This window comes from Eubalaena glacialis, chromosome 19 (genome assembly GCF_028564815.1).
Source record: "Eubalaena glacialis isolate mEubGla1 chromosome 19, mEubGla1.1.hap2.+ XY, whole genome shotgun sequence".
NCBI lineage: Eukaryota > Metazoa > Chordata > Mammalia > Artiodactyla > Balaenidae > Eubalaena > Eubalaena glacialis.
Genome location: NC_083734.1, coordinates 46,623,827 through 46,650,826, shown reverse-complemented (window position 1 = coordinate 46,650,826; position 27,000 = coordinate 46,623,827). Strand labels below are relative to the sequence as shown.

Genomic DNA, 27,000 nt, shown 5'->3' with positions numbered 1-27,000 from the left:
CACACAAGATTGTCCTAAGACCTAGGCAAGCAAAGTCCCTGGCCCAGGTCCCAGGCCTCAGGGTGTCCCATGCTTTGGAGTGCTATTTTAAATTTTTTCTAAGTCCTCCTTAAGTGGCTGGGATCATTCTAGTCTGTTTCTCTAGGGCTGTGTCTTACTTGTATTCCTCCCCCCCCAGTATCTGTGCCTGGTAATAGTAGGTACTCATTAATAAATATTAGAATAAGTGCGAAAATAATGTTAGGGAAAGAAGGTACATGGGTGGACAGTCCCTTGGGGCACAAAACTGGGTGGGATCCAGGATACAGGAAAATAGAAGCATCAACTTGTCAAAGGAAGAGGAACATCTCCTCCCTTGGGAGGAATGGTAGATAAGCCTGGGAGGATGGAAACGGATTAGGTCTACGTGGAGAGGCCAAAGTGTCCAAATCCTTCAAGTCCTAACTCAAATGCCACCTCCTACATTGTCTTTCCTGAATCTCTCACCAGAGCCGACTCCAGCTCGCTCAACCTCTTCAGACTTTCTACCTTGTAGATGTTTATTTGTACACACATCTTATTTCCTTTCCTATACCAAGACCTCTTTGAGGGCAAGAAGAACCGGTTTCCTCCACAGCACATGTGATACATGGTAACCACTCATTCACTCTGGGTTTATTAGATGGATAAATAGGGTGGGGGACAAGACAGGAGATGCCTGCACCAGAGTCTCCAGCGAAGAGCGAAATCTTCAGACCCACAACGAAACAGTTTGAAGCGAAGCCAAGCAGGAATCCTCCCAGACGTCCTCCCGCAAAGATGAACTACCGTCTTCTGGCCTCCAAACTTGCTGAGGACCCCACGTCGGTACCTTTCGACTGCCCTTACCAATGCCTGACTCAATGCTGGAGACAGCCTCCGGCCAAAACCTATACTTCCTCGTCCCCCATCTGAGGCAGAACCTCTAACTACACTTAGCCTTCTTCTCCAGGCCCCTTTACTCGTTTCCCTTCTCCTTTCTCGCAGTCACCACCAGTAGGGCGCGCGTTGGGGCAGCCCTAGCCGGCAGGGAAGGGAGGGTCCTGCGACCGGAAGCCGGAAGCCGGAAGCCGGAAGGGAGGCTGTGAGGACGTGTTCTGTGGAAGCCAGCGCGGGACCCGGCGGGGCCGGCAACATGGAGCCGCTGTACCAGCAAACGCACAAGTGAGGGACGAGTCGGGCACGGGCTGGGGCAAAGCCAGGCTGGGCGAAGCTTGCCCCCGGGCTGGGGCCTCGGGCGTCCGCCAGTATGGAGGCCGAGTCCTTCCGCCCGGGCGCTGCTGCGGGGAGCAGCTCGGAAGTGCTCAGTCTTTGGCGGGATGCCCAGGTAGCGGCGGCCGGAGGGTCCGACCTGGTGCCCGAGGACATTGGGCCGAATGCCTCCGGGGATCTTGGAGGCCTGACTGCCCGCTGGGTAGACTAGGTGAAGGGAAAGTCGCACTTTGTCCAGCACTTGCCAACTCTATGGTCCGATTTGGTAGAGCTGGTGGGGACTCAGGGCCCCGGCACAGAGGAGTTTACTGGTTAGTTGGAGAGTCAGGACGTGTACGAAAAAAGGTCTAACGTGTGGCACAATGAGGTGGAAGGTAAATGAGCAGTACCAACAGGATCTCCTTAAGTAATTTAGAAGGATCCATCACTGGGATAAGGTCGTCAGAAAAAGTTTAATTAATAGCTCACAGCTCCTAAATGATGTTAGTCCCTAGTCTTTATTGACTCAAAACTTGTTGCTTCTACACTGTGATTTTTTTCCTTTTATTCTGATTTTGGTTTATACTAAAGACCGTATTTTTATGATACAAAGAAATTGCTCAGATAGCATTCAGTATTATTACGGTACTTGTTATTCATATCTGGTTACAGGTCACCTTTAAGGAAATTGAATTTTGGTTTAGCTTCTCATAACTTAAATTCCTTGGTAGTGTCCTTTATTCATATTGTCCTGCATTTTTGGAACTTGCTGAAATGTGTAATTGAATATGGAAATAAGATCATACCTATCGTATTTGGGGGGATGATTTATCTTTTATGATTTATCTTTTATTGTGGTCAAACATGCATAACATAAAAATTTACCATTTTAAAGTTAACCATTTAATTTTTAATTGTTACCAGTATCATTTAGTTTGCCATTTAAAATTATAATCATTTCTTTTTTTATATTTTATTTATTTATGTATGTATGTATGGCTGCATTGGGTCCTCGTTGCTGCGCGCGGGCTTTCTCTAGTTGCGGTGAGTGGGGGCTACTCTTCGCTGTGGTGTGCGGGCTTCTCCTTGCGGTGGCTTCTTTTTGTTGCGGAGCTTGGGCTTTAGGTGCGTGGGCTTCAGTAGTTGTGGCACACGGGCTCAGTAGTTGTGGCTCGGGGGCTCTAGAGCGCAGGCTCAGTAGTTGTGGCACATGGGCTTAGTTGCTCCGCAGCATGTGGGATCTTCCCCAACCAAGGCTCAAACCCGTGTCCCCTGCATTGGCAGGCAGATTCTTAACCACTGCGCCACCAGGGAAGTCCCTATAATCATTTCTAAGTGTACAGTTCAGTGACAGCAAGTACATTCACAGTGTCGTGTAACCATCAACATTATCCATTTCAAGAACTTTTTCATTATCCCAATCAGAAACTCATGTACCCATTAAGCAGTACCTCCCCATTCTTCCCCAAGTCCCTGGTAACCTGTTCTGCTTTCTGTTTCTGAATTTGCCAATTCTATATATCTCATATAAGTCGAATAATATAATATTTGTCCTTATGTGTCTGGCTTATTTCACTTAGCATAATGTTTCCAAGGTTCATGTATGTCATAGCGTGTATCAGAACATCGTTCCTTTTTATGGCTGAATAATATTCTTTTGTGGATACACACACACACACAGACACACACCACGTTTCGTTATCCATTCATCTGTTGTTGGACACTTGGGTTGTTTCCACCTTCTGGCTGTTGTGAATAATACTGCTGAGAACATTGGTGTACAAATATCTGTTTGAGTCTCTGTTTTCAATTTTTTTGGAGTGTATGCCTATACCTGTCCTATTCTAACAACTTTCAAATTTATGCTGTAGTTTTGTGCTGATGAAAACACTTAAAATCACACCTCCAGGGCCTGGGAAAGAAAGAAAATGGGGACCCACCTCTCTAATGAATTCACAACAAAAGCAATACTTTGGAGCATTAGAATAAGAGGAAGATGATCCAGTTATTGTTTCATTTTCTAAGTTTATGTTTCATTTTCATTTATGTTTCATTAAGTTACTGTTTCATTTTCTACTTTTCTTTCTTTTTACTTTATTGATGAAGTGTTTGGTTTGGGTGGGTGAAAATGTAGAGCCTACTTTGTAATAGTATTGAAATGACAGAATTGGTCTTACACTGGGGAGCCCTATTCTCACATAATAATTATAGGAAGGAGCTTTAAAAACTAGATCTGTGAGTCAGTTGGAAAAGGAATGAAACAGGAAATTATGCTCATGTTACTAAGAAAGGGCAAATCTTTTACACTAATAAGGCTCAATGGACTGAGTAGTGCTTTGAAGTTGATCTGTGATGTACAGTCTCATCTGGTTAGTTAATTTGGTTAAAGGATGTTGCTAAGGAGGCCGCGACCCAGTTTATTTTTAAGAATAATTTTGTTCACAGAGTCTCAGACTACCTGTTATCATTGCAGCAGGTAGCTGATCACATAGTAAACTAGGAAGCTCAATTCTATGTAAACTTAGAGGAGGAGTACTCAACGGTGTCCCAAACAAGATTTGTGGAGTGTAGATGAACTACTTACCTCTGCAGGCCTCCAATGATTTACCCTCAAACTCTAGAGACCCTTAGAGTCTATAGCAGAGCTCGCCAACTTTTTCTGTCAAGAGCCAGATAGTAAATATTTCAGGCCTTACAGGCCGTACGGTCTCTGTAGCAGCTGTTCAACTCTGCTATTATAGTGGGCAAGCAGCTGTAAGACAATATGTAAACAAATGGATGTGACTGTATTCCAATAAAACTTTATTACAAAAACAGACAAGGGGCAAGATCTGGCCAACCACTGCTAGGCCTTCTACTATGCAGTCGTTCATTCATTCAGCAAATATTTATTGAGCACCTGCTCTGTGTCAGGCACCATTCCCAGTGCTAACTGTACAGCCCTGCCCTTAGGGAGTTCACCTTGTTTCACACTGCAGTATATTCTGATCTGCCTCCTTTCCCCTCAAGGACTGAACCAGGACTGGGGATTGTGGTTCTAGACCTCTTCACCTTGTTTTCCTCATCTGTAAAACGAAGGTTTTGGGCTGATTAAACTGTAAGTCTCCTTTCAGCTCCATAATACTGGTGATTGAGTGTCTTTAAAAGGAAACACACAGAATCCTGTGCGCATCAGCAGTTAACTTTTGCAATTGCAGAAATTAATGATTGCAGCTGAATTGACACAACAGTAACTGAACATATTAATTTTACTGGAACTTTGAACCCAATTTGTAGTTATCTCTTGCCATGTCCCTGAAAGTACATTGAAATTAGATCAACATTTTAAAGTGTGTATCTTGAAAACGCCTGAACTACCTGAACAATGAATGAAAAGAAAAAAAAATGAAAAACAGGTTAAACATTTTGCACTTAAATAATACTGTGTTAGGATGAACTTTATAGAGGAGCTAATAGCCAGGCTTCTATTTTTGAGATCCCAGTGCTTGGAAAGGTGCCCATATTTGTCCAGGATCATTCAGTGCCCTGGACCTTATTATCACTAGAGATTCTGATTCAATAGGTTTGGAGCACAAGAAGCTCTATTTTTAACAAGCTCTCCAGGTGATTTTGATGAACAGCTGGGTTTAAAGACTGCTACCTTATCTCAAAACCAGCTTTTCCTTTTTTTGATTTTCCCTTCTGATGAGAGGCTAAATATAGTAGAGGCAAAGTGGGTGAGTGAAAATGCCCAGATGGTTCCCACTACTTTTAAGCAAAGCTAAGTAAAAACAACAAACTTCTGTATGGGTTACACAGCAGTTTCGTATTGCATTTGGATCTACACTTTAAATAATTATGATTATCAGTACCCCGTTTTACAGTTGAGAACACCGAGGCACCAAGGAATTAAATGACTTGTTCAGTGTCCCTCAGCTACTGCACAGTGGCACTAGAACTTCAACTCAGATCTTTTAACTCCAAAACCCTGTTTCCTGCTCAGGTTGGTCAGAGGCAGCATGGTTGCAAAGTGGATGTATATGATGGGGCTGGGGTAGTTCCATGGACTTCTAAAAAACAATTCTGTTTTAAAATTCTTCCTAGATCTTCTACAGACTGTTTTTTTTTTTTTTTTAAATCAGCAACAGTGACCCTTGCTTATTTGCTACTAGGTCTCTGCTTGGTTATGTCTTCACCCAAGCCCACCATGGACCCCAGGCTAGGCAGGGCTAGGACTTCTGATTTCTAGTGTCCACACCCCCAAGTCACGCTTGTGTAGCAGCTGTTCCGTATTGGCTTCAAATGTGTGTCCGAATTCCCAGTTCGGTATAAGACAGATCTGCCGCTCGGCACAGCAGTTCCCACCATGCCATTCATGCTTGCTTTGTTGTTTTGCATTTATTTCCTCTCTGGCATGACATGTAGAGATTGTATCGCTTTATTGGCTCTAACTTTTTCAGTTCATTCAAAGCAAATAGAGATTGGATGGAAAAAGTCAGTAACGTTTCCCTGCAATTTAAAGTTTATCCATTGTAGCTTAGAAAACAGTAAAAGCCAGCTGAAGAGTGGTTATAGGGTTTTGTGGGTATGGGCATCATCTCTCCTGCTGTCATCATAGAATTTCAGAATTGAAAGTGACTGGCAAGATCTTCCATTCCAACTCACTTTGGTCGGGAAGACCCTTTATAAAACTCAAGGTAGTTCATTACTCTGTGTTTAAACATGCCGGAGCTCTTCTTTTTTCCCTCTTCTTGAAGAGAAAGTTTGTAATTGTTCTCATTTTTCCCGGGGTTGAGCTGAAATCTGTCATCTTGAAATTTGTACCTTTTGGCTCTGGGTCTCCCTTAAGGAGCAGCAACAGAGAACAAGCCCACTCCTCTTTTCTGTGTGTCATCTCCAGATACTTGAAGAGCCCCAGCTGCCCCATTTTAGTTTAGTTTTTTCTTTTCTTTTCTCAGAGGATCATTATTACTAGCTCTTTTGACCATTCCTCTTCATAACTTCTCTTCTAAACTCTTTTCCAGCCGTCCTGTTCATCTTCCATTGGGAGAAACCTTTAATTGGTAGGGTTCCTTTAGCAGATGGCTCCCAAAATTGAATGCCATTCTATATTGTGCATTTGACTTTTTTTTTTAACCTCAAGTCAAAATGTGTGGGGTTTTTTTTAACATCTTTATTGGAGTATAATTGCTTTACAGTGATGTGTTAGTTTCTGCTTTATAACAAAGTGAATCAGCTATACATAGATATATATCCCCATATCTCCTCCCTCTTGCGTCTCCCTCCCACCCTCCCTATCCCACCCCTCTAGGTGGTCACAAAGCACCGAGCTGATCTCCCTGTGCTATGTGGCTGCTTCCCACTAGCTATCTGTTTTACACAAAATGTGTTTTATCCCTGACAAATTCATCTTACTACTTTAGCCTAAATGAAAAATGTTAATGTTTGTTTTGTGGTACAATATCCTAAGCACTCACTAGAGCACAGAATCGTGCAAATTTCATAATCAAACGTTGATTTTTTAAAAAATATTTATTTATTTATTTATTTATTTTTGGCTGTGTTGGGTCTTCGTTTCTGTGCGAGGGCTTTCTCTAGTTGCGGCGAGCGGGGGCCACTCTTCATCGCGGTGCGCGGGCCTCTCACTGTCGTGGCCTCTCTTGTTGCAGAGCACAGGCTCCAGACGCGCAGGCTCAGTATCTGTGGCTCACGGGCCCAGCTGCTCCGCAGCATGTGGGATCCTCCCAGACCAGGGCCCGAACCCGCGTCCCCTGCATTGGCAGGCAGACTCTCAACCACTGCGCCACCAGGGAAGCCCTCAAACATTGATTTTTAAAAAACACTGAGCAAAACACAGAGCCAAAGGCAGTCCTTTGGTGGGACCTGGAAGTCTTCCCAGGATCCCTTGGGGACCATGGTTTTGCCTGCCATGAGTCCCTCATCCTTAAAGTTTAAAATATTTGTCAATCTAATGGGAGAAATATGATGTCATTATTTATTATTTTTTTAAATAAATTTATTTATTTTGTTTATTTTTGATGGCGTTGGGTCTTTGTTGCTGTGCGCGGGCTTTTCTCTAGTTGCGCGAGGGCTACTCTTCGTTGCGGTGCGCGGGTTTCTCATTGCAGTGGCTTCTCTTGTTGCAGAGCGTGGGCTTCAGTAGTTGTGGCACACGGGCTTAGTTGCTCTGTGGCATGTGGGATCTTCCTGGACCAGGGCTCGAACCCGTGTCCCCCCCATTGGCAGGCGGATTCTTAACCACTGCACCACCATGATGTCATTGTTTTTAATTTGCATTTTCCTGATTACTAGAAGAGTGTCTCTTCATATATTTATTGGCCATTTGGGTTTCCTTTTCTGTCAGTTGCCCTTTGCTCATTTTAAAAATTGCTTTGTTTGACTTTTCCTATTGATTTGTAGCAGTTCCTTATACAGTCTGAATACTATTCCCTTGTTATCTGCTGCAGGTATCTTCCAGTCTCTGCCTGTCTTTTTTTTTTTTTGTAAATTGTGCCTTTGGTGTAAAAAGGTTTTTGTTTTAATGTAGCCAGATCTATCAGTCTTTTCTTTTGTGGTTTGTGGTGTTTTGGGGGTAGTTTTGGTTTTTGTCTTGTTTAGGAAATCCTTCTTTAACCTGAAGTCATAATATGCACGCCTATATTTTCTTCAGAAAGTTCTAAAGCCTCACTTTTTACATTTAGGCTTTAAACCATCTTGAGTTTATCTTTGTGTACTGTTACGTGAGGTGTCTTTTTTCCATATGGATAACGAGCTGAGCCATCAGCACTTATTGTAGTCCGTTCTTGTCCCACTGCCCTTAGAAATTTACCTCACTGCCCATATCCAGGCCTTCAGGGAAGTCCTAGTTCTCTTTTCCATCTCAGCATTGCCATCCAGTCCTCTCTGGCTGTTTTCACGGTGGCCCTGATCCAGATGTTGGTTTCTTCAAGCTGCCTTTCTACATCTGCCTCCATATCTCCACGTGCCTCCATTCTGAAGCATCCGGACTTGTCTTCCTGAAGCAGCAGGCTCTAGGAGTGATTTCCTGCTGCCTCTCAGGACCATGGGTCTTGCCCAGGAGTGCTCTGAGAGTCGTTAGAGAGCTGCTCTTGCTTCTGGGGCCATGGGTCATGTTTAGAGGCCACGGGGACACCCTGGAAAAGACTAGAGGCAAGTTCAAATGAAATTTGGGCTCCTGGCTCGCATTGGTAAATTCGGGGTCACAGTTTGTGGTGCTCACGGTGGAGGATGGCTGCCGACCTTTCCCTCAAGGGTTGGTGATGATGGAAGCGCTCACAGACCCCTCTCATGTGGCTCTCATGTGGGGAGACCAGAAGCACCAGGAGGCGGTTGTTGGGGTAGGATAAACAGTATCCCCAGGACTGATCACAGAGGACGGCTCGGAAGGGCTCAGCGGGTAGGTGACCTTGCCCAATCCCCAGGGAGCCTCCAAAAGATGCTCTGGGGCCTGATGTCCGGGACCATGCCAGAGGTTCTGGGTGCAGTGTTGGCGTTTCCAAATGAGATGGCAGTCGCCTCGTATTGCCAGGGAAAGATGTTGACCAAACAGGAGATCCGTATCTTTCAGGGCCTTCCTCTGATGGTTTCCTCCAACTAATCACCTCATCCCCTTCTCCCCTCTGACCCCAACCCTCAGGCAGGCCAGCCTGCTGGTAACCCACGTGACGTGCCTTGCAGGCCTTTTTGCACGTCTTTTTCTCCACATCTTCCTTCGCCAAATCATGTCTGTCTTCTTCAAAATGATGTTGAGAACTCCCTTCACCCACAAAGCTTTCCCCAGCTCACTCTTCTGTTCATTGCCTTCGCTTAGCACTGCTGCGCGTAGCTTCTCAGCTTTCTTTCTGTTTACACTTCTGTGTGTTCGTGTTCTCTTAAATCTTCTTGGGACTTTACATGTCTATCTGGCCTGTCCTTCCTAATTACACTGTTTCTCAAGGACAAGGATTATATCTCTCTTGCCCTTTGACTCTCCCTAGTACAGACCAGTGCTCAGCACATTGGGTCAAAGAACAGAGAGTGGGATTGGCTGGGTCCAGATGGAGGTTTATCACTTGGTGTGTGACCTTGAACAAGTTACATAACCTTTCTGGGCTTCGGTTGTCTTATTTACAAAATGAGGATGATAGTAGTACTTTCCTCATGGGGTTATTGACTTTGCAGAACGTCTCAGATGCAGTAAGCACTCACTAGATGCTGCCTGTCAGTATTATTATTAATATTAACGTTAAAATATTAGAAACCGTGCCAAAACATGTGACCTGAAGTGCCACATACAAATTTTACAGTTCAGCGATACTGTCAATTTAAATCAGTTAGATGTTGGCATTAGAAAAATTGTCTTTCCTGACCGAAGCGCTGTTGATTACTCCTGTCTCACTCATTTCCTCCCTCTTCCTTTGATAGGCAGGTCCACGAGATCCAGTCTCACATGGGACGCCTGGAGACAGCCGACAAGCAGTCTCTGCACTGTGAGTAATTAACTATGGAGACCAGAGTCCTTTCTCTGATGACACGGTGCTAATGGGCTGGGTTTCCTGGCTGCGTTTCTGCCTCAGGGGCTTAATGATTCAGCGTGGAATGAGTTCTGTTGTTAGGGTGGACAGAAAAACCCTATGGCAAAGTCACTGATTTCCCTGATTGTGCCCTTTGGAATCCCACAAGTCTTATCCCCCATTACCCCTCCACTCAACCTGACATGGCCCTATGGGAATGGAAGTCCTTTCCTCCATCTGTCTTAATCTCATTACCTAGTCCGTAGAGGAATGTGGTCCATAAAAATTCAGAGATGTTTAACTGGAATTGGCCATTTCTTCTGAGCTGAGAACTGTGGCTTTTTAGGCGGATTATTCAGAAACGACGCGCAGTATTAATTGGTTTAGTTCCCACACCGTGATTTCCTTTGAGAAGAGTGCTGCTTTCTGTGTTTTCGTTTCTTCTCTGTTGTAAGAAAAGGTCATTTTTCTGAGTCGGTCACACAGGCATTGCTGATCCCCCACCCACTGCAGTTGCGGTCCCCTCCTCTCACTCCTCGGCTGGCGCCGTGCCCGTTTCTCCTGTTTTCTCACGTCCGCTTTCTGCAGCTCCAGAAGCACCTCTTCTCTTGGTCCTGTGCCCCACCTTGTTCTGAGCCGTGCTTGTTAGCTGTGGGCTACCCTAGGAAGGTGACATTTCTGTCTCTACTATCGTTTCTTTTTTGGGCAAGAGGCAATCTGGATGCCTTTTTCTGCGCACAGTTTAGCTGCTTCTGTCCGTTGACTTTGTTTGCCTTCCCAGCAATCTCATTGGTATATGATTAGAAATGGAAAAGTGGTCATTTTGACTGTTTATCGAAAGGGATAAGGTAAATGACTGTATTTATCATATCGTTACCTCTGTGGATTCTTTCCTGTTGCTATTCGGTCTATTCTGGGGACTCCAACATCAGTCTGCCCATTCTTAAGGGAACTCTTCCCTATGTTTCACATACTAAATCTTTCCCTTTGCGCTTTTTTTTTTTTTTTTTTAAACCTCATTATGTTCTGTAGGGAGTTCAGTTGGCAGTCTTTCTACTAGATATTTATAACCCATATCTGAAAATAATCTCAAATGAAAAGAGGCCTCACTTTGTATCAGAAAATACTACATTTTGCTTAAAATATTTATCTGGACAATCTTTAAATGTTCATTTTATTTTCTAAAGGCAGGAAATTTATTTCTACAGATTTATCTTCAGCTTTTTAAAAAGTGGCATTGTTATGGCATTAACAGCTATATATATATATATATATATATATATATATATTTTGAAACAACGTTTACAGTCACTTAGTATAATTTGAATTTTTTCCCCATCATCATTAGTGTATGCATTTTTCTCCTTTTGAAATACATATTTTTTAGTTCATTTGATATAGAAAAAAGGTATGTTTGATTTATTCCAATTTAAGTTCATTATTATTATTATTATTCCAGCAATTATTCTTTGACTTTGTTTGCCTTCCCAGCAATCTCATTGGTATACGATTAGAAATGGAAAAGAGGTCATTTTGACTGTTTATCAAAAGGGATAAGGTAAATGACTGTATTTATTATTTTTCCAGTAATTATTCTTTTTTCTCTTTTGTGCAGTAGTAGAAAACGAAATCCAAGCAAGCATAGACCAGATATTCAGCCATCTAGAGCGTCTGGAGATCTTGTCCAGCAAGGAGCCTCCTAACAAAAGACAGAATGCCAAACTGTGAGTACTCTGACACCCCAGGCCTATCACGGCAGGCCTTTCTCCCAGGGGAGGCCATCACATATTCTGAAAATCCCATTTATACATTGAAAAACTGAGACTATGCAAAGATAAAGTCCCATAAAGAGCACAATTCTGTTTGAGTGATACCCCCTCGGAATAAAAAGCCTGTGTTGTACAACACGGGGAATAGAGCCAATGTTTTATGATAACTGTGAATGGAGTATAACCTTTAAAACTTGTGAATCACCATATTGTACACCTGTAACTTATATCATATTGTATATCAACTATACTTCAATTAAAAAAAAAAAGGAATAAAAAGCCTGTCAGGTTAGTGGCTCAGAAGCCTCATGTCTCCTTTTCTCAATGGTGTCATTTAGAAATTTTGCCCCCAGTACTGTTTTTCTGACCAGACCCATGGCCACTTGAAACCTGATGCTACCAGGGAGTTTCACTCTGCTTTTTGGTTCCCGCTACATTCTTGGGTTGAAATATCTTGCTCTTAATCACTCCAATCAGTGTATTTATAATGAAATACTGATCTAATGTTTGATACACCCCCATGAAATTAAAGTGAAACCACCCTCACCATCTCTACCCCAGCCCCTGCTCCCAGAAGTTTTATGAAACTTCATTGATGCTTTACTCCAAAGATGCCCTTGGGCTTCTTCCAGGAGAGCGATATAATCCCTAGAAGGTCAGGAAGAGGTCATCAAACCTGCTTCCTGTCACCTGTTCCCTGTCATGCATCCAGAATCAGAGACTAGCAGATATTTAAGTAAAGCTGCTGGAATCTCATGTGCTACCACCCTGCTCTAACCACAAGCTCCTTCTTTACTTTCAACATCATTGATCAAAATCAGATTATTTGAGGGGGGTGGATGGCATGGAGTGGTGTAGGGGGAGGTAAGGAAATGTCTTCTTTCCTGAAGGCAAAGCCTGGCTACCTCCAATCATGCTGCTCTGGACTCCTGGAATTTAATCTCTCTGTCAATTCTAGTCGTGTCGACCAGTTAAAGTATGATGTCCAGCACCTGCAGACTGCTCTCCGAAACTTCCAGCATCGGCGATACGCAAGGGAGCAGCAGGAAAGACAGCGAGAAGAGCTTCTGTCTCGCACCTTCACCACTAATGTAAGCCAGGCGCCTGGGTGGGATCTGCAGGAACTCGACAGCTTGTGGGAGCTGCAGCTCAGGGCTCTGAGCGGCGGTCTTTTAGGGGGTGTCTGAAGCAGACTGATCGGACAGGAGGAGAGCAACCGGAAGTGACGGCAGACTTTGTGCGTTGCCACAGAGACTAGACCTAAGCAGGGAATCTCTTTCTCTGTCACAAAAACCTGAAGAGGAAGCAGTTAAATTGAGGGAATGATCAGAGGTGAAAATTACCTGGTTTGACTGGTCCGATGCAGAGAGGTGGACGTTCACAGGGTGGAAATGTTTTCCTGATCAGATCGAGACAGATGATTAGAACTTAGGCTATTTGCAGTGAGGGCAGCGTTTCAAAGCTGCCTTCAGGCAGTTGCCATTGTGGGGGGGTTGTGTGTGTGGGGTGTGTGTGTGTGTGTGTGTGTGTGTGTGTGTGTGTGTGTGTGTGGTTCCAGTGTCAGATACATTAAAATGTTTTTGCCCCTAGTCTGAGCGGCAGTTTGGAGGGATTTGTTAACAGATATTTCATTTTAGCGGGATTGCTTGACTCGAGCCTGTTTGAAAGTGGCCTGTTGGTTTGCATGCTTGATTTCTTAGAACACCCTTGTCCCTGTCCTTTGGTCTCAAGAGGATCATTTCCCACACATGGCTGTAGAACATACTGGCCTTTGTCGTGTCCTGCATAATGTATTCCACCAAATTAGGTGGGCCTTGGGGTGGGGAGAGTTGTTTGTTTGTTTTGTTTGTTTTTACAGAGAGTTTCATTTTCTAAAGAGATCGTATTAGCTTTCTAAGCCTATCATCAGAATTCAGATCAGCTCCCACTTTGCAGATGTTTAACTCTCTTTGCTGTGTCCACACTTGGAGTAATGTCCCCAGGTGCTTCAGAATGTGCCTATGTAGTTTGGTTTCTCTAGCGCAAGCGGTCAGGTAACCGTGTTTAACACTTCAGAAGTTCAATGAACATGTGTTGGTGGTATAATGGTAAGCAGAGCCGCCTTTCAAAAGAGTAGAGAACTGTACGACACACAAAAAGGTGGTGTATGGGCTTTTGCTAGCTGTGGCATTGGTTATTCCAGCCTTTTTAGGCCATGGATGATGGCTCAGAATTATTTTGTTTCTTACCAGCCTAGTGTGATGCTGTGCGTACAGTGGGCCCTTAATAAAAACTGACTGGCCGAATGAACTTCTTCCTGGTCTGTCTACGATCGGGAGGTATAATACATTTTTCTGAGAGGTAACAGCCCATCAGCTATACCTTTTCAGATGGGAGGGTAAGAAAGATTTGTATATAAAAGGCATTCAATAAATATTTGTCAAATAAATGAAAAGAAGTCTCTAATTGATTCAAACACTGGAGTCTTGACCCACCGAGCATCAGCTTATGCAGAATGCTATTTAAGGTACCGAGAGTAAAGCGTGTTTAAGTTAAAAACCATGTCTCCTACCTCTGAGAAACTCCCGTGTTAGCAGGGTGGGGGGACATATACCTGAATGAAAAATGATTGTGAACTTGAGCAGCCAAGAAAAGGTGCTTTAACCTTTTCATGATGATGGAAAGTGGTAAAAGTGGCACTGCTTGGCAGAAGAGTTTGTAATGGTCAGGAGGCGGGAGAGAAGACAGTGCTGTGGCTGGTCTTGCCCTGCTTCTGTGTCCTTCCCACTTGCGGTGTAAAAGTGGAGCCCTGGGATTGGTCTTGCTGTTTCTCCCTACAGGATGGTTAAGAGGGCAGGCTCTGCACCCAGCACTGGGATTCGTGCCCCGCTGGACGTCTTAACCAGCTCTGCGTACTCTTGAACAAGTCATTCCACCTCTCTGGGTTTCCGTTTCTTCATCTAAAACAGGGATAATATCATAACTACTGCGTATGGGTAGAGTGAGGATTAAGTGAGCTTAGGGTAAAGAGCATGCACAGTGGAAAGCACTTGATCAGTATTAGTTTTTTCTCCCTTCATTTCTTTATAGACTTTTCTTCCCTGCTCCGGTGGATAGACCCATCCTGAACACCGTTAGGCCTTTAATAGAAAGCAGTCTCTTCTATCCTTAGCCAGTCTGTCTAATTGGAGGGATAAGCTGTAGATAAAATAGCCGGAGGACAAAAGCAAACCTTTAACACTGCGCTGAGGGAAAGCCAAGTAAAGGAACATTTGGAATAAGCTAGGTTAGCAAGGAGTCAGAGAAAGCCTTTAGGAGAAGCCCAGCAAGGTCTTAAAAGAATCGAGTTTTTCCTAAGATGGGGGAATGATATGGAGGCAGGGATGAACAAGACTTGTGTGGTGGAACCCACTTGCCGAGTGATAAGTCTGAGAATTCCTTTTCCTCTGAGTGGACAGAGGCCACCCCAGATCTTTGCTTTTTCTTCTCTGTTAAGTTCCTCTGATTCTCGCACCATTCCCTCTGGCTGTTTTTCCGGCTTGACCTTGGCCAAGAGGCAGAGCGGTCAGATGTGGTGGGACCCCAGGAGCTGACCAGCAAGCAAAGTAATCAAGTGCCTGCGTTTCTTTCACAGGACTCTGACACCACCATACCAATGGATGAATCACTGCAGTTTAACTCCTCCCTCCAGAAAATTCACCACGGCATGGATGACCTCATTGGAGGCGGGCACAGTATTCTGGAGGGACTGAGGGCCCAGAGACTGACCTTGAAGGTGGGGGCCCTTTTGGGGGACAGGGAGAAGGCCTTTTGTTTTGGCTTTATCCAAAAGTGTGGGACCTGCGTTTACCTTTTGATCGCATACCCCTAAATTGTGATACTGTGATAGTGAGACAGAGCCTTTGAGTTTGGGTTCCTTTCTGTTGGAATTGAATTATTATGAGTCCAAAAGGAGCCAAATTCCCTTTGCCAGTAGGTGTTTCTTGTGTTTGCAATGAACCATAATGTGGCATCTCTTGGTATCCAGGTCTTTTTCCATTTCCTGAACTTAATGTAAAGTGACTGCTGCTATGAGAGGAAGCAGTAATGGACCGGGAAGTTCTGTTACAGAATCCGCTCTCGCAAGAAGGAAGACGCGGCTGTACTTGGCCTCTCGCTCTCTCTCGGTTTTCCTGTGTGGGGCCCCCCCCTCCCGCCCCCACCGGTGGACGGCCTTATAGCCGAGACCTCTGTACTGAGGTCTGAAGGGGGTCTTAGGGCTGAAGGGGGACTGAAGCAGCAACTGAAGGGGGTCTTAGGGCTGCCTTGGTTGACTAGCAGCGGGTGCCTTCTAGAGCACAGGCTGGTGATCCCCGGTGACTCTTCACTCTCTCTTTAGCAACAGGTATTCCTAGAAGCCCTGCCCCATTGGCTGAGACTCAAACCCCCTGGGAGTGGTTTACAGAAACATTACACAGCCTCTGATGTCAGTCATGATGTTTCAGCCTCAGCCCTTTTCCTGTATCAACCCTGATGGATAATGGGGTGTGGGCTGTGTCTGTTATCAGGGTGTGGTCCCCTGTGAACGAAGCCCTCCCAGCCACTGAGCTGTGAGAAGCAGTCACTCGGAAGCGTGAGCTTTATCTTAGTTTTTGTTGGACCGTGTTGAGCCTGTCAGCTCCATGGGACTTCTGTACATTTCTGAGCAGCGCCTGCCACCTTTACCCAGGAGAAGGTCAGGCGAGCTGCGAGTGACACTTATCTCTTGCTGATGGCCGCAGCGCTTCAAATGGTCTGGAAGCTTGGTCTCCGACAGCTCCATGGGTGCCCCCCTTTCAGAACAGCCACCTGCAGTAATCTAAACTGATACATGATGGTTAATCCTCCCTTTCTTTAGAAAACTGCTGGCCTCCTTCCCATATCTCAGAAAAACAGTAAAACCCTTTTTAGGACGAGACTCACCATGTCACACTCAAGTTGACCCGCGGGGGGTCAGAGCTTATTGTTAAAGCACATGTCAGCTTCCTCCCGAAGTCTGGTGTCACTGAGGAGTCCAAGCAACTTCTGCCCCAACACTGCCCCCAGAGGTGAAGCGCCGGGAAGCCTGGTGGGCAATCAGGGACTGGAATGAGAGGTTCCTAATTCCGTTTCCTCTGCACACCTACTATACCTGTGTTTTGCCTCTTGGTTCCCTCCACCTGCCTCCTACCCCACTTCTGTCAGGGAAGTTTCTGCCCAAACCATTTGAAAGGAACATAGGAGGGAGCCTGAAGGAGCCGGGCCTTGATTTGGTGAAATTTGGGGTGGAAAATGAATAACATTTTTGAAATTTATGTTAATTTTCAAGTGATTTTCGAAGCTTGGTACTTGAACTTCATAGCGTGATGAAATAATCTGCTCTTTCAGAGCTAAGCGGAATCTTTAGTGACAGTCTAGTTTATACCATCATTGTTATGGGAAAAATATGTCTCTGGTCTCTGGCAGAGATAAAGTTTGACCTGAGAGATCTCTCTCCATGAGGCTTGTATATCATTGTCTGGGCAGAACGTGGGTCTTGAACTCCTGTCCGTGATGCCTTGTGTTGTTCTCACCTCTCTTGCATCTTCTCTCAGTTGCTCATTGCTGTGTTCACTTAAAAAATGGATGCAGGACATTAGGTTAGATGCCGTCATACAGATGCAGTTGGTGACGTGTGTAAGTTAAGTTGGGGTCTGCCCAGCTTTCATTTATGTTTGTTACTTCATACGAAATTGAATGTGCTTAAAAATGAAAATTAGAAAGCAGAGAGGAAGGGTGGCCTGGGTGGTTTGGGCTGTTGGTTTAGGAATAAAATACCCTTTTGTTTTGGGTGGTGGGTGGTGACATTTATATAAGGAGTTTTAGGTCCTTGGGTTGGTGTCTGCCAGTTGTGTTTCTGTGGTTCCATCTTGCCCACTTCAAACTGTCTTATAAATGTGGACACAGACCCATACGTTGTACTCAGCAGAATCCCTGAGGTTTCTACTCTACACAGTACACAGGCTGAGAGCAAGCATTGTAGAGCCAGGGAGCAGAGAGAAGTTTTTTGATGTTGCCTTTTTTTCAGTATAAAATATTCTAATTTAAAACTTTTTTTATGGAGGTATAATGTGCATACGGTGAGGTATACAGATCTTATTTGTACAGATCATTGAATTTTGACAAATACATACATCCGTCTTTGTAACTCACACTGCTGTCAAGGCAGAGACCGTTTTCACCACCCCTGAAAGATCCCTTGTGCCGTTTCCCAGTCAGTCTACCCCTGCTCCCTCCCCCCGCCCCAGGCAACCACTGTTCTGATTTATTTCACCATTTATTAGTTTTGACTGTTATTGAACTTGATGTAAATGTGTTCACATTACGATTTTGTGTGTGACTTCTTCCTCTCAGGAATGTTTTCCAGGCTCATTCATATTGTTACATGGTGTAATCAGGTCCTTTTTATTGCCCAACAGTATCCCATTGTGCACAGAACATAAATTGTTAATCCATCCTCTGGTTGATATACACCTGGATTGTTTCCAGTTTGGGGACATTCTTCTGTTTTCTTCTGGAAGCTTTATTATAGTTTTAGCGTTTTTGTTTAATTCTACGAGCGAATTAATTTTTAGGTATAATATGAATCAAAGGTCTTTTTTAACACATATATATTATATACAGACATATGTGTACGTGTGTGTATATGATACATACATGTGATACTCATTATACAGCCATTTGTTCCAGCACACTTGTGGAAGACTTTCCTTTCCCTCTTGCTTTGCTCTGCAACCTTGACCAAAAGTCATTTGGCCATAGGAGCGTGATCTGTTTCTGGTGGCTGCTGCTGCTTGTATGCCTTAGGCATGACCAAGAGACTGTCTGTTGGTAAAGCCCCATCTCATGATGACATTCACCCGTCCTTGGCAGAAGGAGTTGATCTTTGTTTTTCTTCCTCTTCTTGTCTGTCCCAGGGGACCCAGAAGAAGATCCTCGACATTGCCAATGTGCTAGGCTTGTCCAACACAGTGATGCGGCTCATCGAGAAGCGAGCTTTCCAGGACAAGTACTTCATGATCGGTGGGATGCTGCTCACCTGTGTGGTCATGTTCCTCGTGCTGCAGTACCTGACCTGAGCCAGCCAGGCCCTGTGGCTGAACAATGGTCCCACGGCGTGACAGTGTGTGTGAGTGTGAGTGTGCAAAGAGAGGGAGGCCCAGAGGCTGCCTTCTGAAATGTGTGCCCATCTTAACTGTGAAGACCACTCGGAAGTCATTGTGACCTGTAACCTGGTGGGAGTTTCAAACCTCTGTTTTCTGTGACATCTTGGAGGGGAAACTCGTGCTACCAAGATGTGGTGCTTAGGAAACGAACGAAGTGTCTGTTCTCTCTCATGCTCACTCTCACTCTCACTGGGGGAGGAAGTGATGCAAGGGTGAGGGAGGACCAGGGAGAGGGGAGGAAGAGAATGGCCTTGGTGGTTTTTGTCCTCATAGCTGATGTGCACCCGGGAAGGCTTTCACGGTGAGCTTGCAGACAGGACTGTCCACTCTTTGCCATCCACTGGCCTTTCTGGCTCCTAGTAGATAGTCTAGAGCAGAAGCAAAGAGAGGAGGGGCAAGAGGCCTTCTTTTCCTGCACCCACTACAGTAGGTGGGTTCACATGCTCTTGCTACTAGCCACCTTCCCCCACACCCCTCCAAAAAATAATGACATGCCAATGACTGACTGCTAATACTTGTCATCCTTCCCCGGAAGCAGCTACCTAGAGGAAACAGAGGCATTGGCGCTGTTGCTGATAGCAAGATTTTCCACATCACAGTTGTTGGGTGTTTCTCCTTTCTAAAGTAAGGCCAGTGTTAACTCCCTGGGAGTGGTCAGTCTTGAAACTGAAGACCCTAGTCACCGATTTTTTTCCCAGTAGTTAATGGTTGGCTTTTAAGACTGCAGCCTGGCACCCGTGCCCAGGCTTTGGTGGGTGTTTGCCCCTTATCAAGTAGCTGTGAGCAAAGGTTAGTGATTTGTCTTTTAAAGTCTCATCTCCAGTTTTAGTATTTCTAATTAATAACTGGCTCTCTTCCCTTCCTTGAAATATATTAGCAGCTGCCAGCCAAGCCTCCATTCTGCCCAGCCAGTGTGGGCACATGCCACCCTAGAAGCGTCTCTGGTGTGTATGTCCTTGTAAGACTCTGTTTTCAGGGACCAGGACTTTTTTCCTTCTCGGACCAACCCTAGTTTAAGGCTGTACCGGTACCCGGCGTATTGTGGAATTTATTGTAAAGCCAGTCTGCTCAAAGAGACTAATCACTGAAAGTATCAGAAAGACCTGGTTAGCCTATTTTTTCATCTGTCACAGGCCCTACCAGCCCTAGGCTCAGTATGGCAAGACATAAATAACACAGTTTCCCAGAGGAACTGTAAACCTGGTCAGTATTAACCCCACCTTTGACTGTCTTGCCCTACCTACTTCCTGTCTTTGTTTCTTGTCATTTGGACTATCTTCTGTCATCTTTCTCTTTTCTGTGTGTTTTCTCTTCCACCTCCCTTCTTTACCACCCCCCCGCCCCCACCTGTTTCTGTAACAGTATTGATCTCTGTAGGCACATCTGTGGCATAGATCCCTTTTGGGGAAATGTTTCTTAATTGTCACAGATTTTTAACATGAGTTTCCTGGGTACTGATTTCACACTTTTGGTAGGATCTCTATTGCTCTTACTTGTCTGGGCTAAACAGGGGCCCTGGGTTTCCAAGGAAAGGGGAATCTTTGATCCCTTCATAAAAGGATTGAGGGCCCTGCCAGAGTGAAAACATTGGCCTGATGGATGGACAGAGGGGTGGAAGCATCTTCAGACCTAGCTCTGACTTTGGGGAGGCCCAGTTGGAAATTTCCATCATACGCAGCACCCCTGTCATCCCAGGGACCCAGCACAGGTCTCTTAGCAGTCCATGAAATGGGTTTTTAAACAGCACAGACTTGGCTCTGAGCCTGGGCACCTGAGGATCCCCCCAGACAGTGCACTTTGGAAGAAGATGTACAAGGAGCAGCTAAGCCATTTGGACTTGAACTCTGGGGAGGCAGAAGCTCCCCCCACCCTCTGCCCTCTCTTGGCTGATGTGACACCTATTTGTAATGTACACCAGTCTGTTTCCGCACTTGCCTTTCTAGTGATTGTTGGCCTCGACGAACCAGAAGTAAGGCCTTCCTTCGTGTTGCACCTTCAGAGCCATTCTCCCTACTTTGTAATAAAAATCGAGGGGGCGGTTTGTGGGTCTTCACCACCCGGAGCTAAGGAACAGCAGCCACAGCATGTCTGGAGACCCTGGGGCACCTCGTGTCGTCGTGTGCTTGCCCTTCCCTGTCACACATTGGCTTTCAGTGCTCTGTGAGAAACACACTTCGTCTCCACAGTCCTCAGAGTATAGGGCAGGGTCCCCAGGCCAGGGAAGGAGCACCCCCTGGTGGAGTTGGGGGGAATTCTCAGGTGCGAGAATCTCCAGGAGCCGCCTCTGCGACCTTGTACAGGATTTTGGTGTACCTATTGTGGTTTAAGACAGGTGGGTTGTCAAGGAACTTGGAATATCTTCATTCCGTGGATGTGTACTCCAGGTGTGATCACCTTAAGAAAAGCCGAACTCCACGACCAAGTAAGTAGGAGGGTCTTGATTTTATAGAAAGCTTCGCTGCTGGAATTTTTCCTGTCCTTTGCCCTGATGAACTTAAATGGGTTTGATTTGCAAATTTGGCTTTACACACATTGTTTTTGAAACACATCAGTTGAATAAAGTTGCTGTTTATTTTATTTAGAAAGTTACATTTTTAAAGGAATTTGACATTCATCGTCATAACTAATGACCCTTTTTTTCTCTCAGGCCAGAGATTCTGAAACACTGTTCCGAGACCAGGGGTGGGTTGGCTGCCTCAGCAGTAGCTGGGAAACTTTTTAAAAATTATGGATTCCTCCGGCCTACCCCAGACCTTCTGAATTAGAATATTTGTTAAGTCTCTAAGGTAATTCTGATGTGTGTCTTTTTTAAATTTATTTATTTATTTTCCAAATTTATTTAGGTATTTTATTTTTGGCTGAGTTGAGTCTTTGTTGCTGCGCGCGGGCTTTCTCTAGTTGCGGCGAGTGGGGGCTACTCTTCGTTGCGGTGCGCGGGCTTCTCGTTGCGGTGGCTTCTCTTGTTGCGGAGCACGGGCTCTAGGCATGCGGGCTTCAGTAGTTGTGGCTCGTGGGCTCAGTAGTTGTGGCTCGCAGGCTGTAGAGTGCAGGCTCAGTAGTTGCGGCGCATGGGCTTAGTTACTCCGCGGCATGTGGGATCTTCCCGGACCAGGGCTCGAACCCAAGTCCCCTGCGTTGGCAGGCAGATCCTTAACCACTGCGCCACCAGGGAAGCGGTAGACAGAGGCTTTTGTTTTAATCAAAGACTATAGCATTTGAAAACATGCTGAACTAAGCATATATGAGTGAAGAGCAAAACTTACCAAGTCCAAAATAAAGTCTTAATTTGTTTATATCTTATTCCAGGAAAGATTTGAGGAGACTTAGAGGAAATAACTAAGACAGTGAAATATAAAGAAGTGAGAACCAAGAACAAGTCAGTAGAATGTCAGTGCCAAGAAAAAGACACATGCAAGTCATGAAGCCCCACAAAAACACTCTGGGGAATCCCTGATTAGGCCTGGAGCCAAAGCAAAGAGAGAGAAGCATGATCTGTTACTGTCTGTTGAAGGGTAGGATGTCATATTTGCTCAGAGAAGAGCCCAGACCTTGACTACTGCTAGCTTGCCTGTGGCCCTTACTGGAAGTCAGGCATGGTTAGTTTCACGGGTCTTCCCTCTAATCGTCACAAACCCTCTGAGTTAGGTTATGTGTCATTTCCTTTGTGCAGATGAAGGGACGGAGCTTTAGTGACTTTTCTCAAGGCCCCACAGGGAGTCCTGGAAGAACCAACCCCTCCTCTGTCCGGCTTCATAGCCCAAGCTCATAAACACTGCACCCGTGCTCGGGACGAGATGCAGGAGACCAAGGCAGCTTTCTGGGATTGGGTAAAGGGCTGTAACGCATTTAGTGCACCTTACATGGCAGGTTCTCTGCTCTGAAGTATTTTCCTTATTTGAAGGGGGAGAGAGAATTTGAGGAGGAGCTTCTGGAGTGGAGAATGGGAGGTGTACTCAGATCTTGCCACTAGGGAGCGACATAACCCTTTCTGGCTGGTCTGCCCAGAACTCGGCTCTGCCTTAGGCCTGGTGTACTTGGAAGAGGAGGAAACATCCTGATTTTAAGCAGATTTAGTTTGCTTCCTTTTAGATCCAGAAATTCCCTGCCGAGTAGCGGCTTCGGGCTGTCCCCTGGAGCTCTCAGGGTATGGCCCAAAATGCCTTCCGAAATCCTAGTTCGTTGTAGTGTCTAGGGCTCCCCTCCCCTTTCAGTCTTTCCCTCAGCACACGGGCATATTGCAGACAAGGGTGGAAAGTGGTCCCCGGTGTGGTGTCAGTTCCTTCTCCCCTTTTTGTGTCCTTTCATGTCCTGTGACACATGGGAGAGGAGGGAAGTGGGATGACGGTGAGGGGACTCTGCAGGTCCTTGGCCCGCTCAGGTGCAGTTGGTAAGCCCCCCACCATAGAACCGCCTCGATGAGCAGGCCCCCCTCATCCCCACGTCCCGCTAGCAGAGGGCTCCCAACCTTGGCTCCACATCGGGATTCCCTCCAGAGCTTTTAAAGATACCTGTGTGTGGGTCTTACCCTGATCCATTCTGATTTAATTGGCTTGGGTTGCAGCCTGGCTATGGGGAGTTTTAAGGGTTGCCCAGGCATTTGTAATGTGTAGACAGGGGTGAGAGAGACTGGTCTAGCACAGGAGGTTTCTACCCAAGGCAAGGCGGGGGACCGCTTCCCCAGACCAGCCGGGGCAGGGGTAGAAGCTTACTTCTCCCATGCGGTTTGGGAAGGGGCCAGATCCCTCCCGGCCTGCGGACCCCCTCATTGACTGATGCCTCCGTGTCTGCTGAGGACAGTACCTTAGTGTGACAGGCCAGCCTGTCACTGCCCCCTCCAGTGTACCTCCTGGCCCTCCCTACCACCCCTGCCCGGTTCTCCATCCTCCCTGGACTGCTTGGCCTTCTGGGAACATGCCATGCCCTTTTGTACATCTGCATCTTTGTTTCCACCCCCAACGTACCTCCAGCGCCACATAGTCCCTGGGGAATGGTAGTTGTTGAGGTGTCCTCACTGCAGGGACCTTTCTTGTGCATCCTGTGCACACAGTAGGTGCTCCACAGGTACTGGGTCATGGCCTGTAGGAGGGCACTTGAGGAGCCCGGCCCAGGCAGCTGACAGACTTCTAAGAATGGAGACCATGGACCAGCTGCGCTGCTGTGACTAGGCCAGGAGGAAGCCGGAAGGGTCAAGGCCACTGGTGGCACTGGCCTTGTGCTTGTAGGCCCTCAACAGCAGCGATGGTCAATGTGAAAGCAGGCGAGGCACGGGAGGGAAAATGTGCCAACCAGCACTGTTTGGAGAGAGACAAGGGGGCAACTAATTCGTTCTGGCTTCGAGGCTGAAAGTCCTGAATCCTGCTGACCTCCTGAAGCTGGAGTAAACCAGGATGGCTGGTCACCCTGTGCACACTAAAGTTTGTGACTGATTCAGGGCACCCAGGAAGAGGGGACTGTGGCTGTGGAGGCTGTCTCCCTGGCCTAGCAGTTCTGTTGGTGGCGTCTCCCCAGCTCCTCCTCCTGGAGAGCTGACATAGACTTGCCCAGGCCCAGCAGGGAAGCCTTCCACCTCCTCAGCCTTGGGTACCCAGAGCCCTGGCATATGCCCAGCACCGTGTTAGCTGTTTCAGGGCAGACAGAAGGGTTAGGAGCAGCTTCTGCCCTCTGCGGCTAGCATTAATTAAAGAGGCACGAGGCAGCAGTAAAAGCCCTGAATCTAGGATGCAGACGCCTGGTCTCAAGTCGCAGCCCTGCTGGCAGCAGCCACATGGCAGGCACCTCTCTGAACCTAAGCTCTCTCCTCTTAGAATGGGAGTAACACCTATCTTTGTCCCTTCCCAGGGTGGACGTGGGGCCCAAATAACCTAGTGTTTGTAGCAGACTCCAGAGGTCTGAAGCAGTGCTTCTCAGCCTAGGCCACTTACGGGGGAGCTTTAAAAAGTCTTGATTCTGGATCTTGCCCCCAGAGGATCTGAGCTACTTGATCAGGGGTGTGGCCTGGATTTCAGGATTTTTTTTTTTTTTTTTTAACCTTCCAAGAGATTCTCACGTGCAGCCAAGGTTGAGAACCTCTGCTCTAAATGCCTTCCAGATGTGACAGGTTATTCCTGTTTAACTGGAAAGGCAGGAACTGGTCGCATGAAACAAGCAGAGTTTAAAGTAACATGCAGAACCTCCCAAGGTGGAGGGACAGCAGTTCAGAGTGGCTGTCTCAGTGGGGCGTTAACTAGGAAGGGCTTTCTGGGAGAGAGCGAGGTGATGGCTGCGGGATGCCTGAAGGAGAGGAAGAGTCGTGGGAGAAGTTGAAGGGGAGGGGGCTGGCATGGCGGAGTTAACAAGCTCTAATCAGCCTCTAAGTGTCAAAGGCGGTGAGGGAGAGCCGCTGGGAGGGCTGACTGCCATCGTCTGCTTGGCTCCCAGCTTCCTCGCACCAGCTCACAGCCCATCCGAGAAGTGGTTGGTGCTCAGAGGCTCAAGAAGCCTGAAATGGAGCTGAAGCCTTGGTGGGCTGTCGGTCTTCAGGGGCGAGCAGGTGTGGGCTGTGCAGGAGACAGTTCCACTCCCCCTTCCCCTTTCCAGCCTGGGCCATGGCCCCCCATTCTTTCAACCAAGACATCTGGGGCAGGGCCTAGCCTCTGGCTCTGCTCACCTCCTGGCACCTGTCGGCATGCTCTGCTAAGAGTTCCTCATGCTAGGGCCTGTGCAGGGACAGGGGCAAGGGGTCGGAGAGCTGGGACCTCTGTAGGAGCAGAGAATAATCATCGCTGTCCCTTGGACCTCTCCCTGTTGTTGTGAATATCAGAAGCTAAAATTCTGAACGCTCCTGGGTGTTGTCTGAGTTCTCGTTGCTGTATGCATGAGTGGGCGCAAAGTCAGCGTCCAGGAAACCACTTCTTTCTTCTCCCTCCTTCACCGCTGTGGCAGGGAGCAAGCCTCCCTTACCTCGGCCCACAGGCCTTGGGAGACCCTTGGCAGGCAGCCCCCGGGGCAGAATTCCAGATTGGGAACCTTGGCCACCTCCTCGAATGAGAAAACATCTTGAAACAAATTTTCTGAGATCATCCATTGGGAGGGAACAGCGCTCAATTAAAGATGTAGAAGGGCTGGGATATTCACTTAAGGAAAAAAAAAGCTCACCCCTAGTATTGTACCCTTTTAACATAGGAAGTCGATTTAGTAATTACAGGAGATGTCACAGGGCAGGGTAGATACCCAAGACGAGAGCTTATCCAGATGGGGGCGGGAGTGGTGTTGGAGTGCTTCCTGGGGGAGGAAGGACAGGGGCCGGGTGGAGAATAGGTCAGTGGCCGAGGATGGTACTGACTGACGTCCTCGGAGGACATCCCTCCCTGGGGAGGGGTGCTGCTTTGAAGGGGAGGAGTGTGAGCTCAGTTCTCAGCTGGCCGGGTTTCAGAGCGGCCTGTGGAAAGAGTGGGAAAGCATTGGGTAGGAAGCTGGAGCTGGGGGTGGAGGAAGGCCCTGCTGTGAACGCAGATGTAAGGATCCTTAGTTGTTGTCCTGAAACCGGAGCAGTGGGAAGGATCCCTGCTCATGCCCTGAGCTCTGTGGACTCAGGAAGGAGGAGGGGGGACGCTCCTAAGCCAGCCTCGCCATGAGGGTCTGGGTTAAAGCCTGCTCTCTGGTGTAAGTGTACAGGAGGGAGGGCTTGCTGGGGCTCCGGGTAGCCAGCCTTTCTCAGGAGCACCCGGGTCTGGACGCCTCAGACATGGAGCAACCACCAAACGGGCACAGGTTGTGGAGGCAGTGGCTGGCACTGCCGCATACCCTGAGAGCTCACCACAGCTCATTTGTGACATGCTGATGAGACTTGGTGGAGAAGCTGTTAGTCTAACGTGTGGTGTGGACAAGCTCAGCTCTCCTGGGAGGACCTGGCCACCAAGGACCTTGACGTGATCTTGTGAGATGCAGCTAGCACGACGAGGGTGGTGGGATGGTATTTGTGATGGGGTTGGCATACATGGCTTAGAATCTTGACTTTACCACTTCTTAGCAAGATAACCTTGGGCTTAATTGTCCAAACCTGTTTCCTCATCTGTGTGATGGGAATAATAATAGCTACCTCATAAGCGTGGCTTATGTGCCCACATTTGAGGTCTTGGCAGTCAATGGAAGTGATTTGTTAAGAGGCAGAAGAGTTTAAGTGGTTGGAATCAAGCAGGCCTGGGTATGCAGCCCATCTCTGTCATTATTGTGTTACCTCAAGCAAGTCATATCACCTATCCCAAGACTCTGCTCTCTTATAGGGATAACTTACGCCCATCCCAAAGGGAGGCTGGGAGCCAGTGAACGCTGCAGTGTATATAAAGTGCTTCTGCACAGCCTGGGACATAA

At 46.7% G+C, this 27,000-nt stretch overlaps 1 protein-coding gene across 4 annotated transcripts; it reads left to right on the top strand.

Annotated features, from left to right (window-relative positions):
* The first annotated feature begins 1,082 nt into the window (after positions 1–1,082).
* GOSR2 (golgi SNAP receptor complex member 2) lies at positions 1,083–19,152 on the top strand. Of its 4 annotated transcripts, none has more exons than XM_061174843.1 (6): positions 1,083–1,182; positions 9,613–9,677; positions 11,320–11,425; positions 12,429–12,561; positions 15,084–15,224; positions 18,403–19,152. In XM_061174843.1, the coding sequence occupies exons 1-6, from the start codon at positions 1,154–1,156 to the stop codon at positions 18,562–18,564; spliced, it is 636 nt and encodes a 211-aa protein (XP_061030826.1). In that variant the 5' UTR covers positions 1,083–1,153; the 3' UTR covers positions 18,565–19,152. The 4 variants fall into 4 exon arrangements, with proteins under 4 accessions (XP_061030826.1, XP_061030825.1, XP_061030828.1 ...); XM_061174842.1 differs by having other exon boundaries at positions 11,317–11,425; XM_061174845.1 differs by lacking the exon at positions 15,084–15,224.
* Positions 19,153–27,000: the final 7,848 nt, after the last annotated feature.

What these genes read in the sequence shown, in the direction of transcription:
- GOSR2 (XM_061174842.1), top strand. Translation starts at nt 1,154, where the DNA reads ATGGAGCCGCTGTACCAGCAAACGCACAA. An exon ending in AAAAGACAGAATGCCAAACT is followed by an intron (nt 11,426 to 12,428) that starts GTGAGTACTCTG and finishes TGTCAATTCTAG; the next exon opens with TCGTGTCGACCAGTTAAAGT. An exon ending in CCCAGAGACTGACCTTGAAG is followed by an intron (nt 15,225 to 18,402) that starts GTGGGGGCCCTT and finishes TGTCTGTCCCAG; the next exon opens with GGGACCCAGAAGAAGATCCT.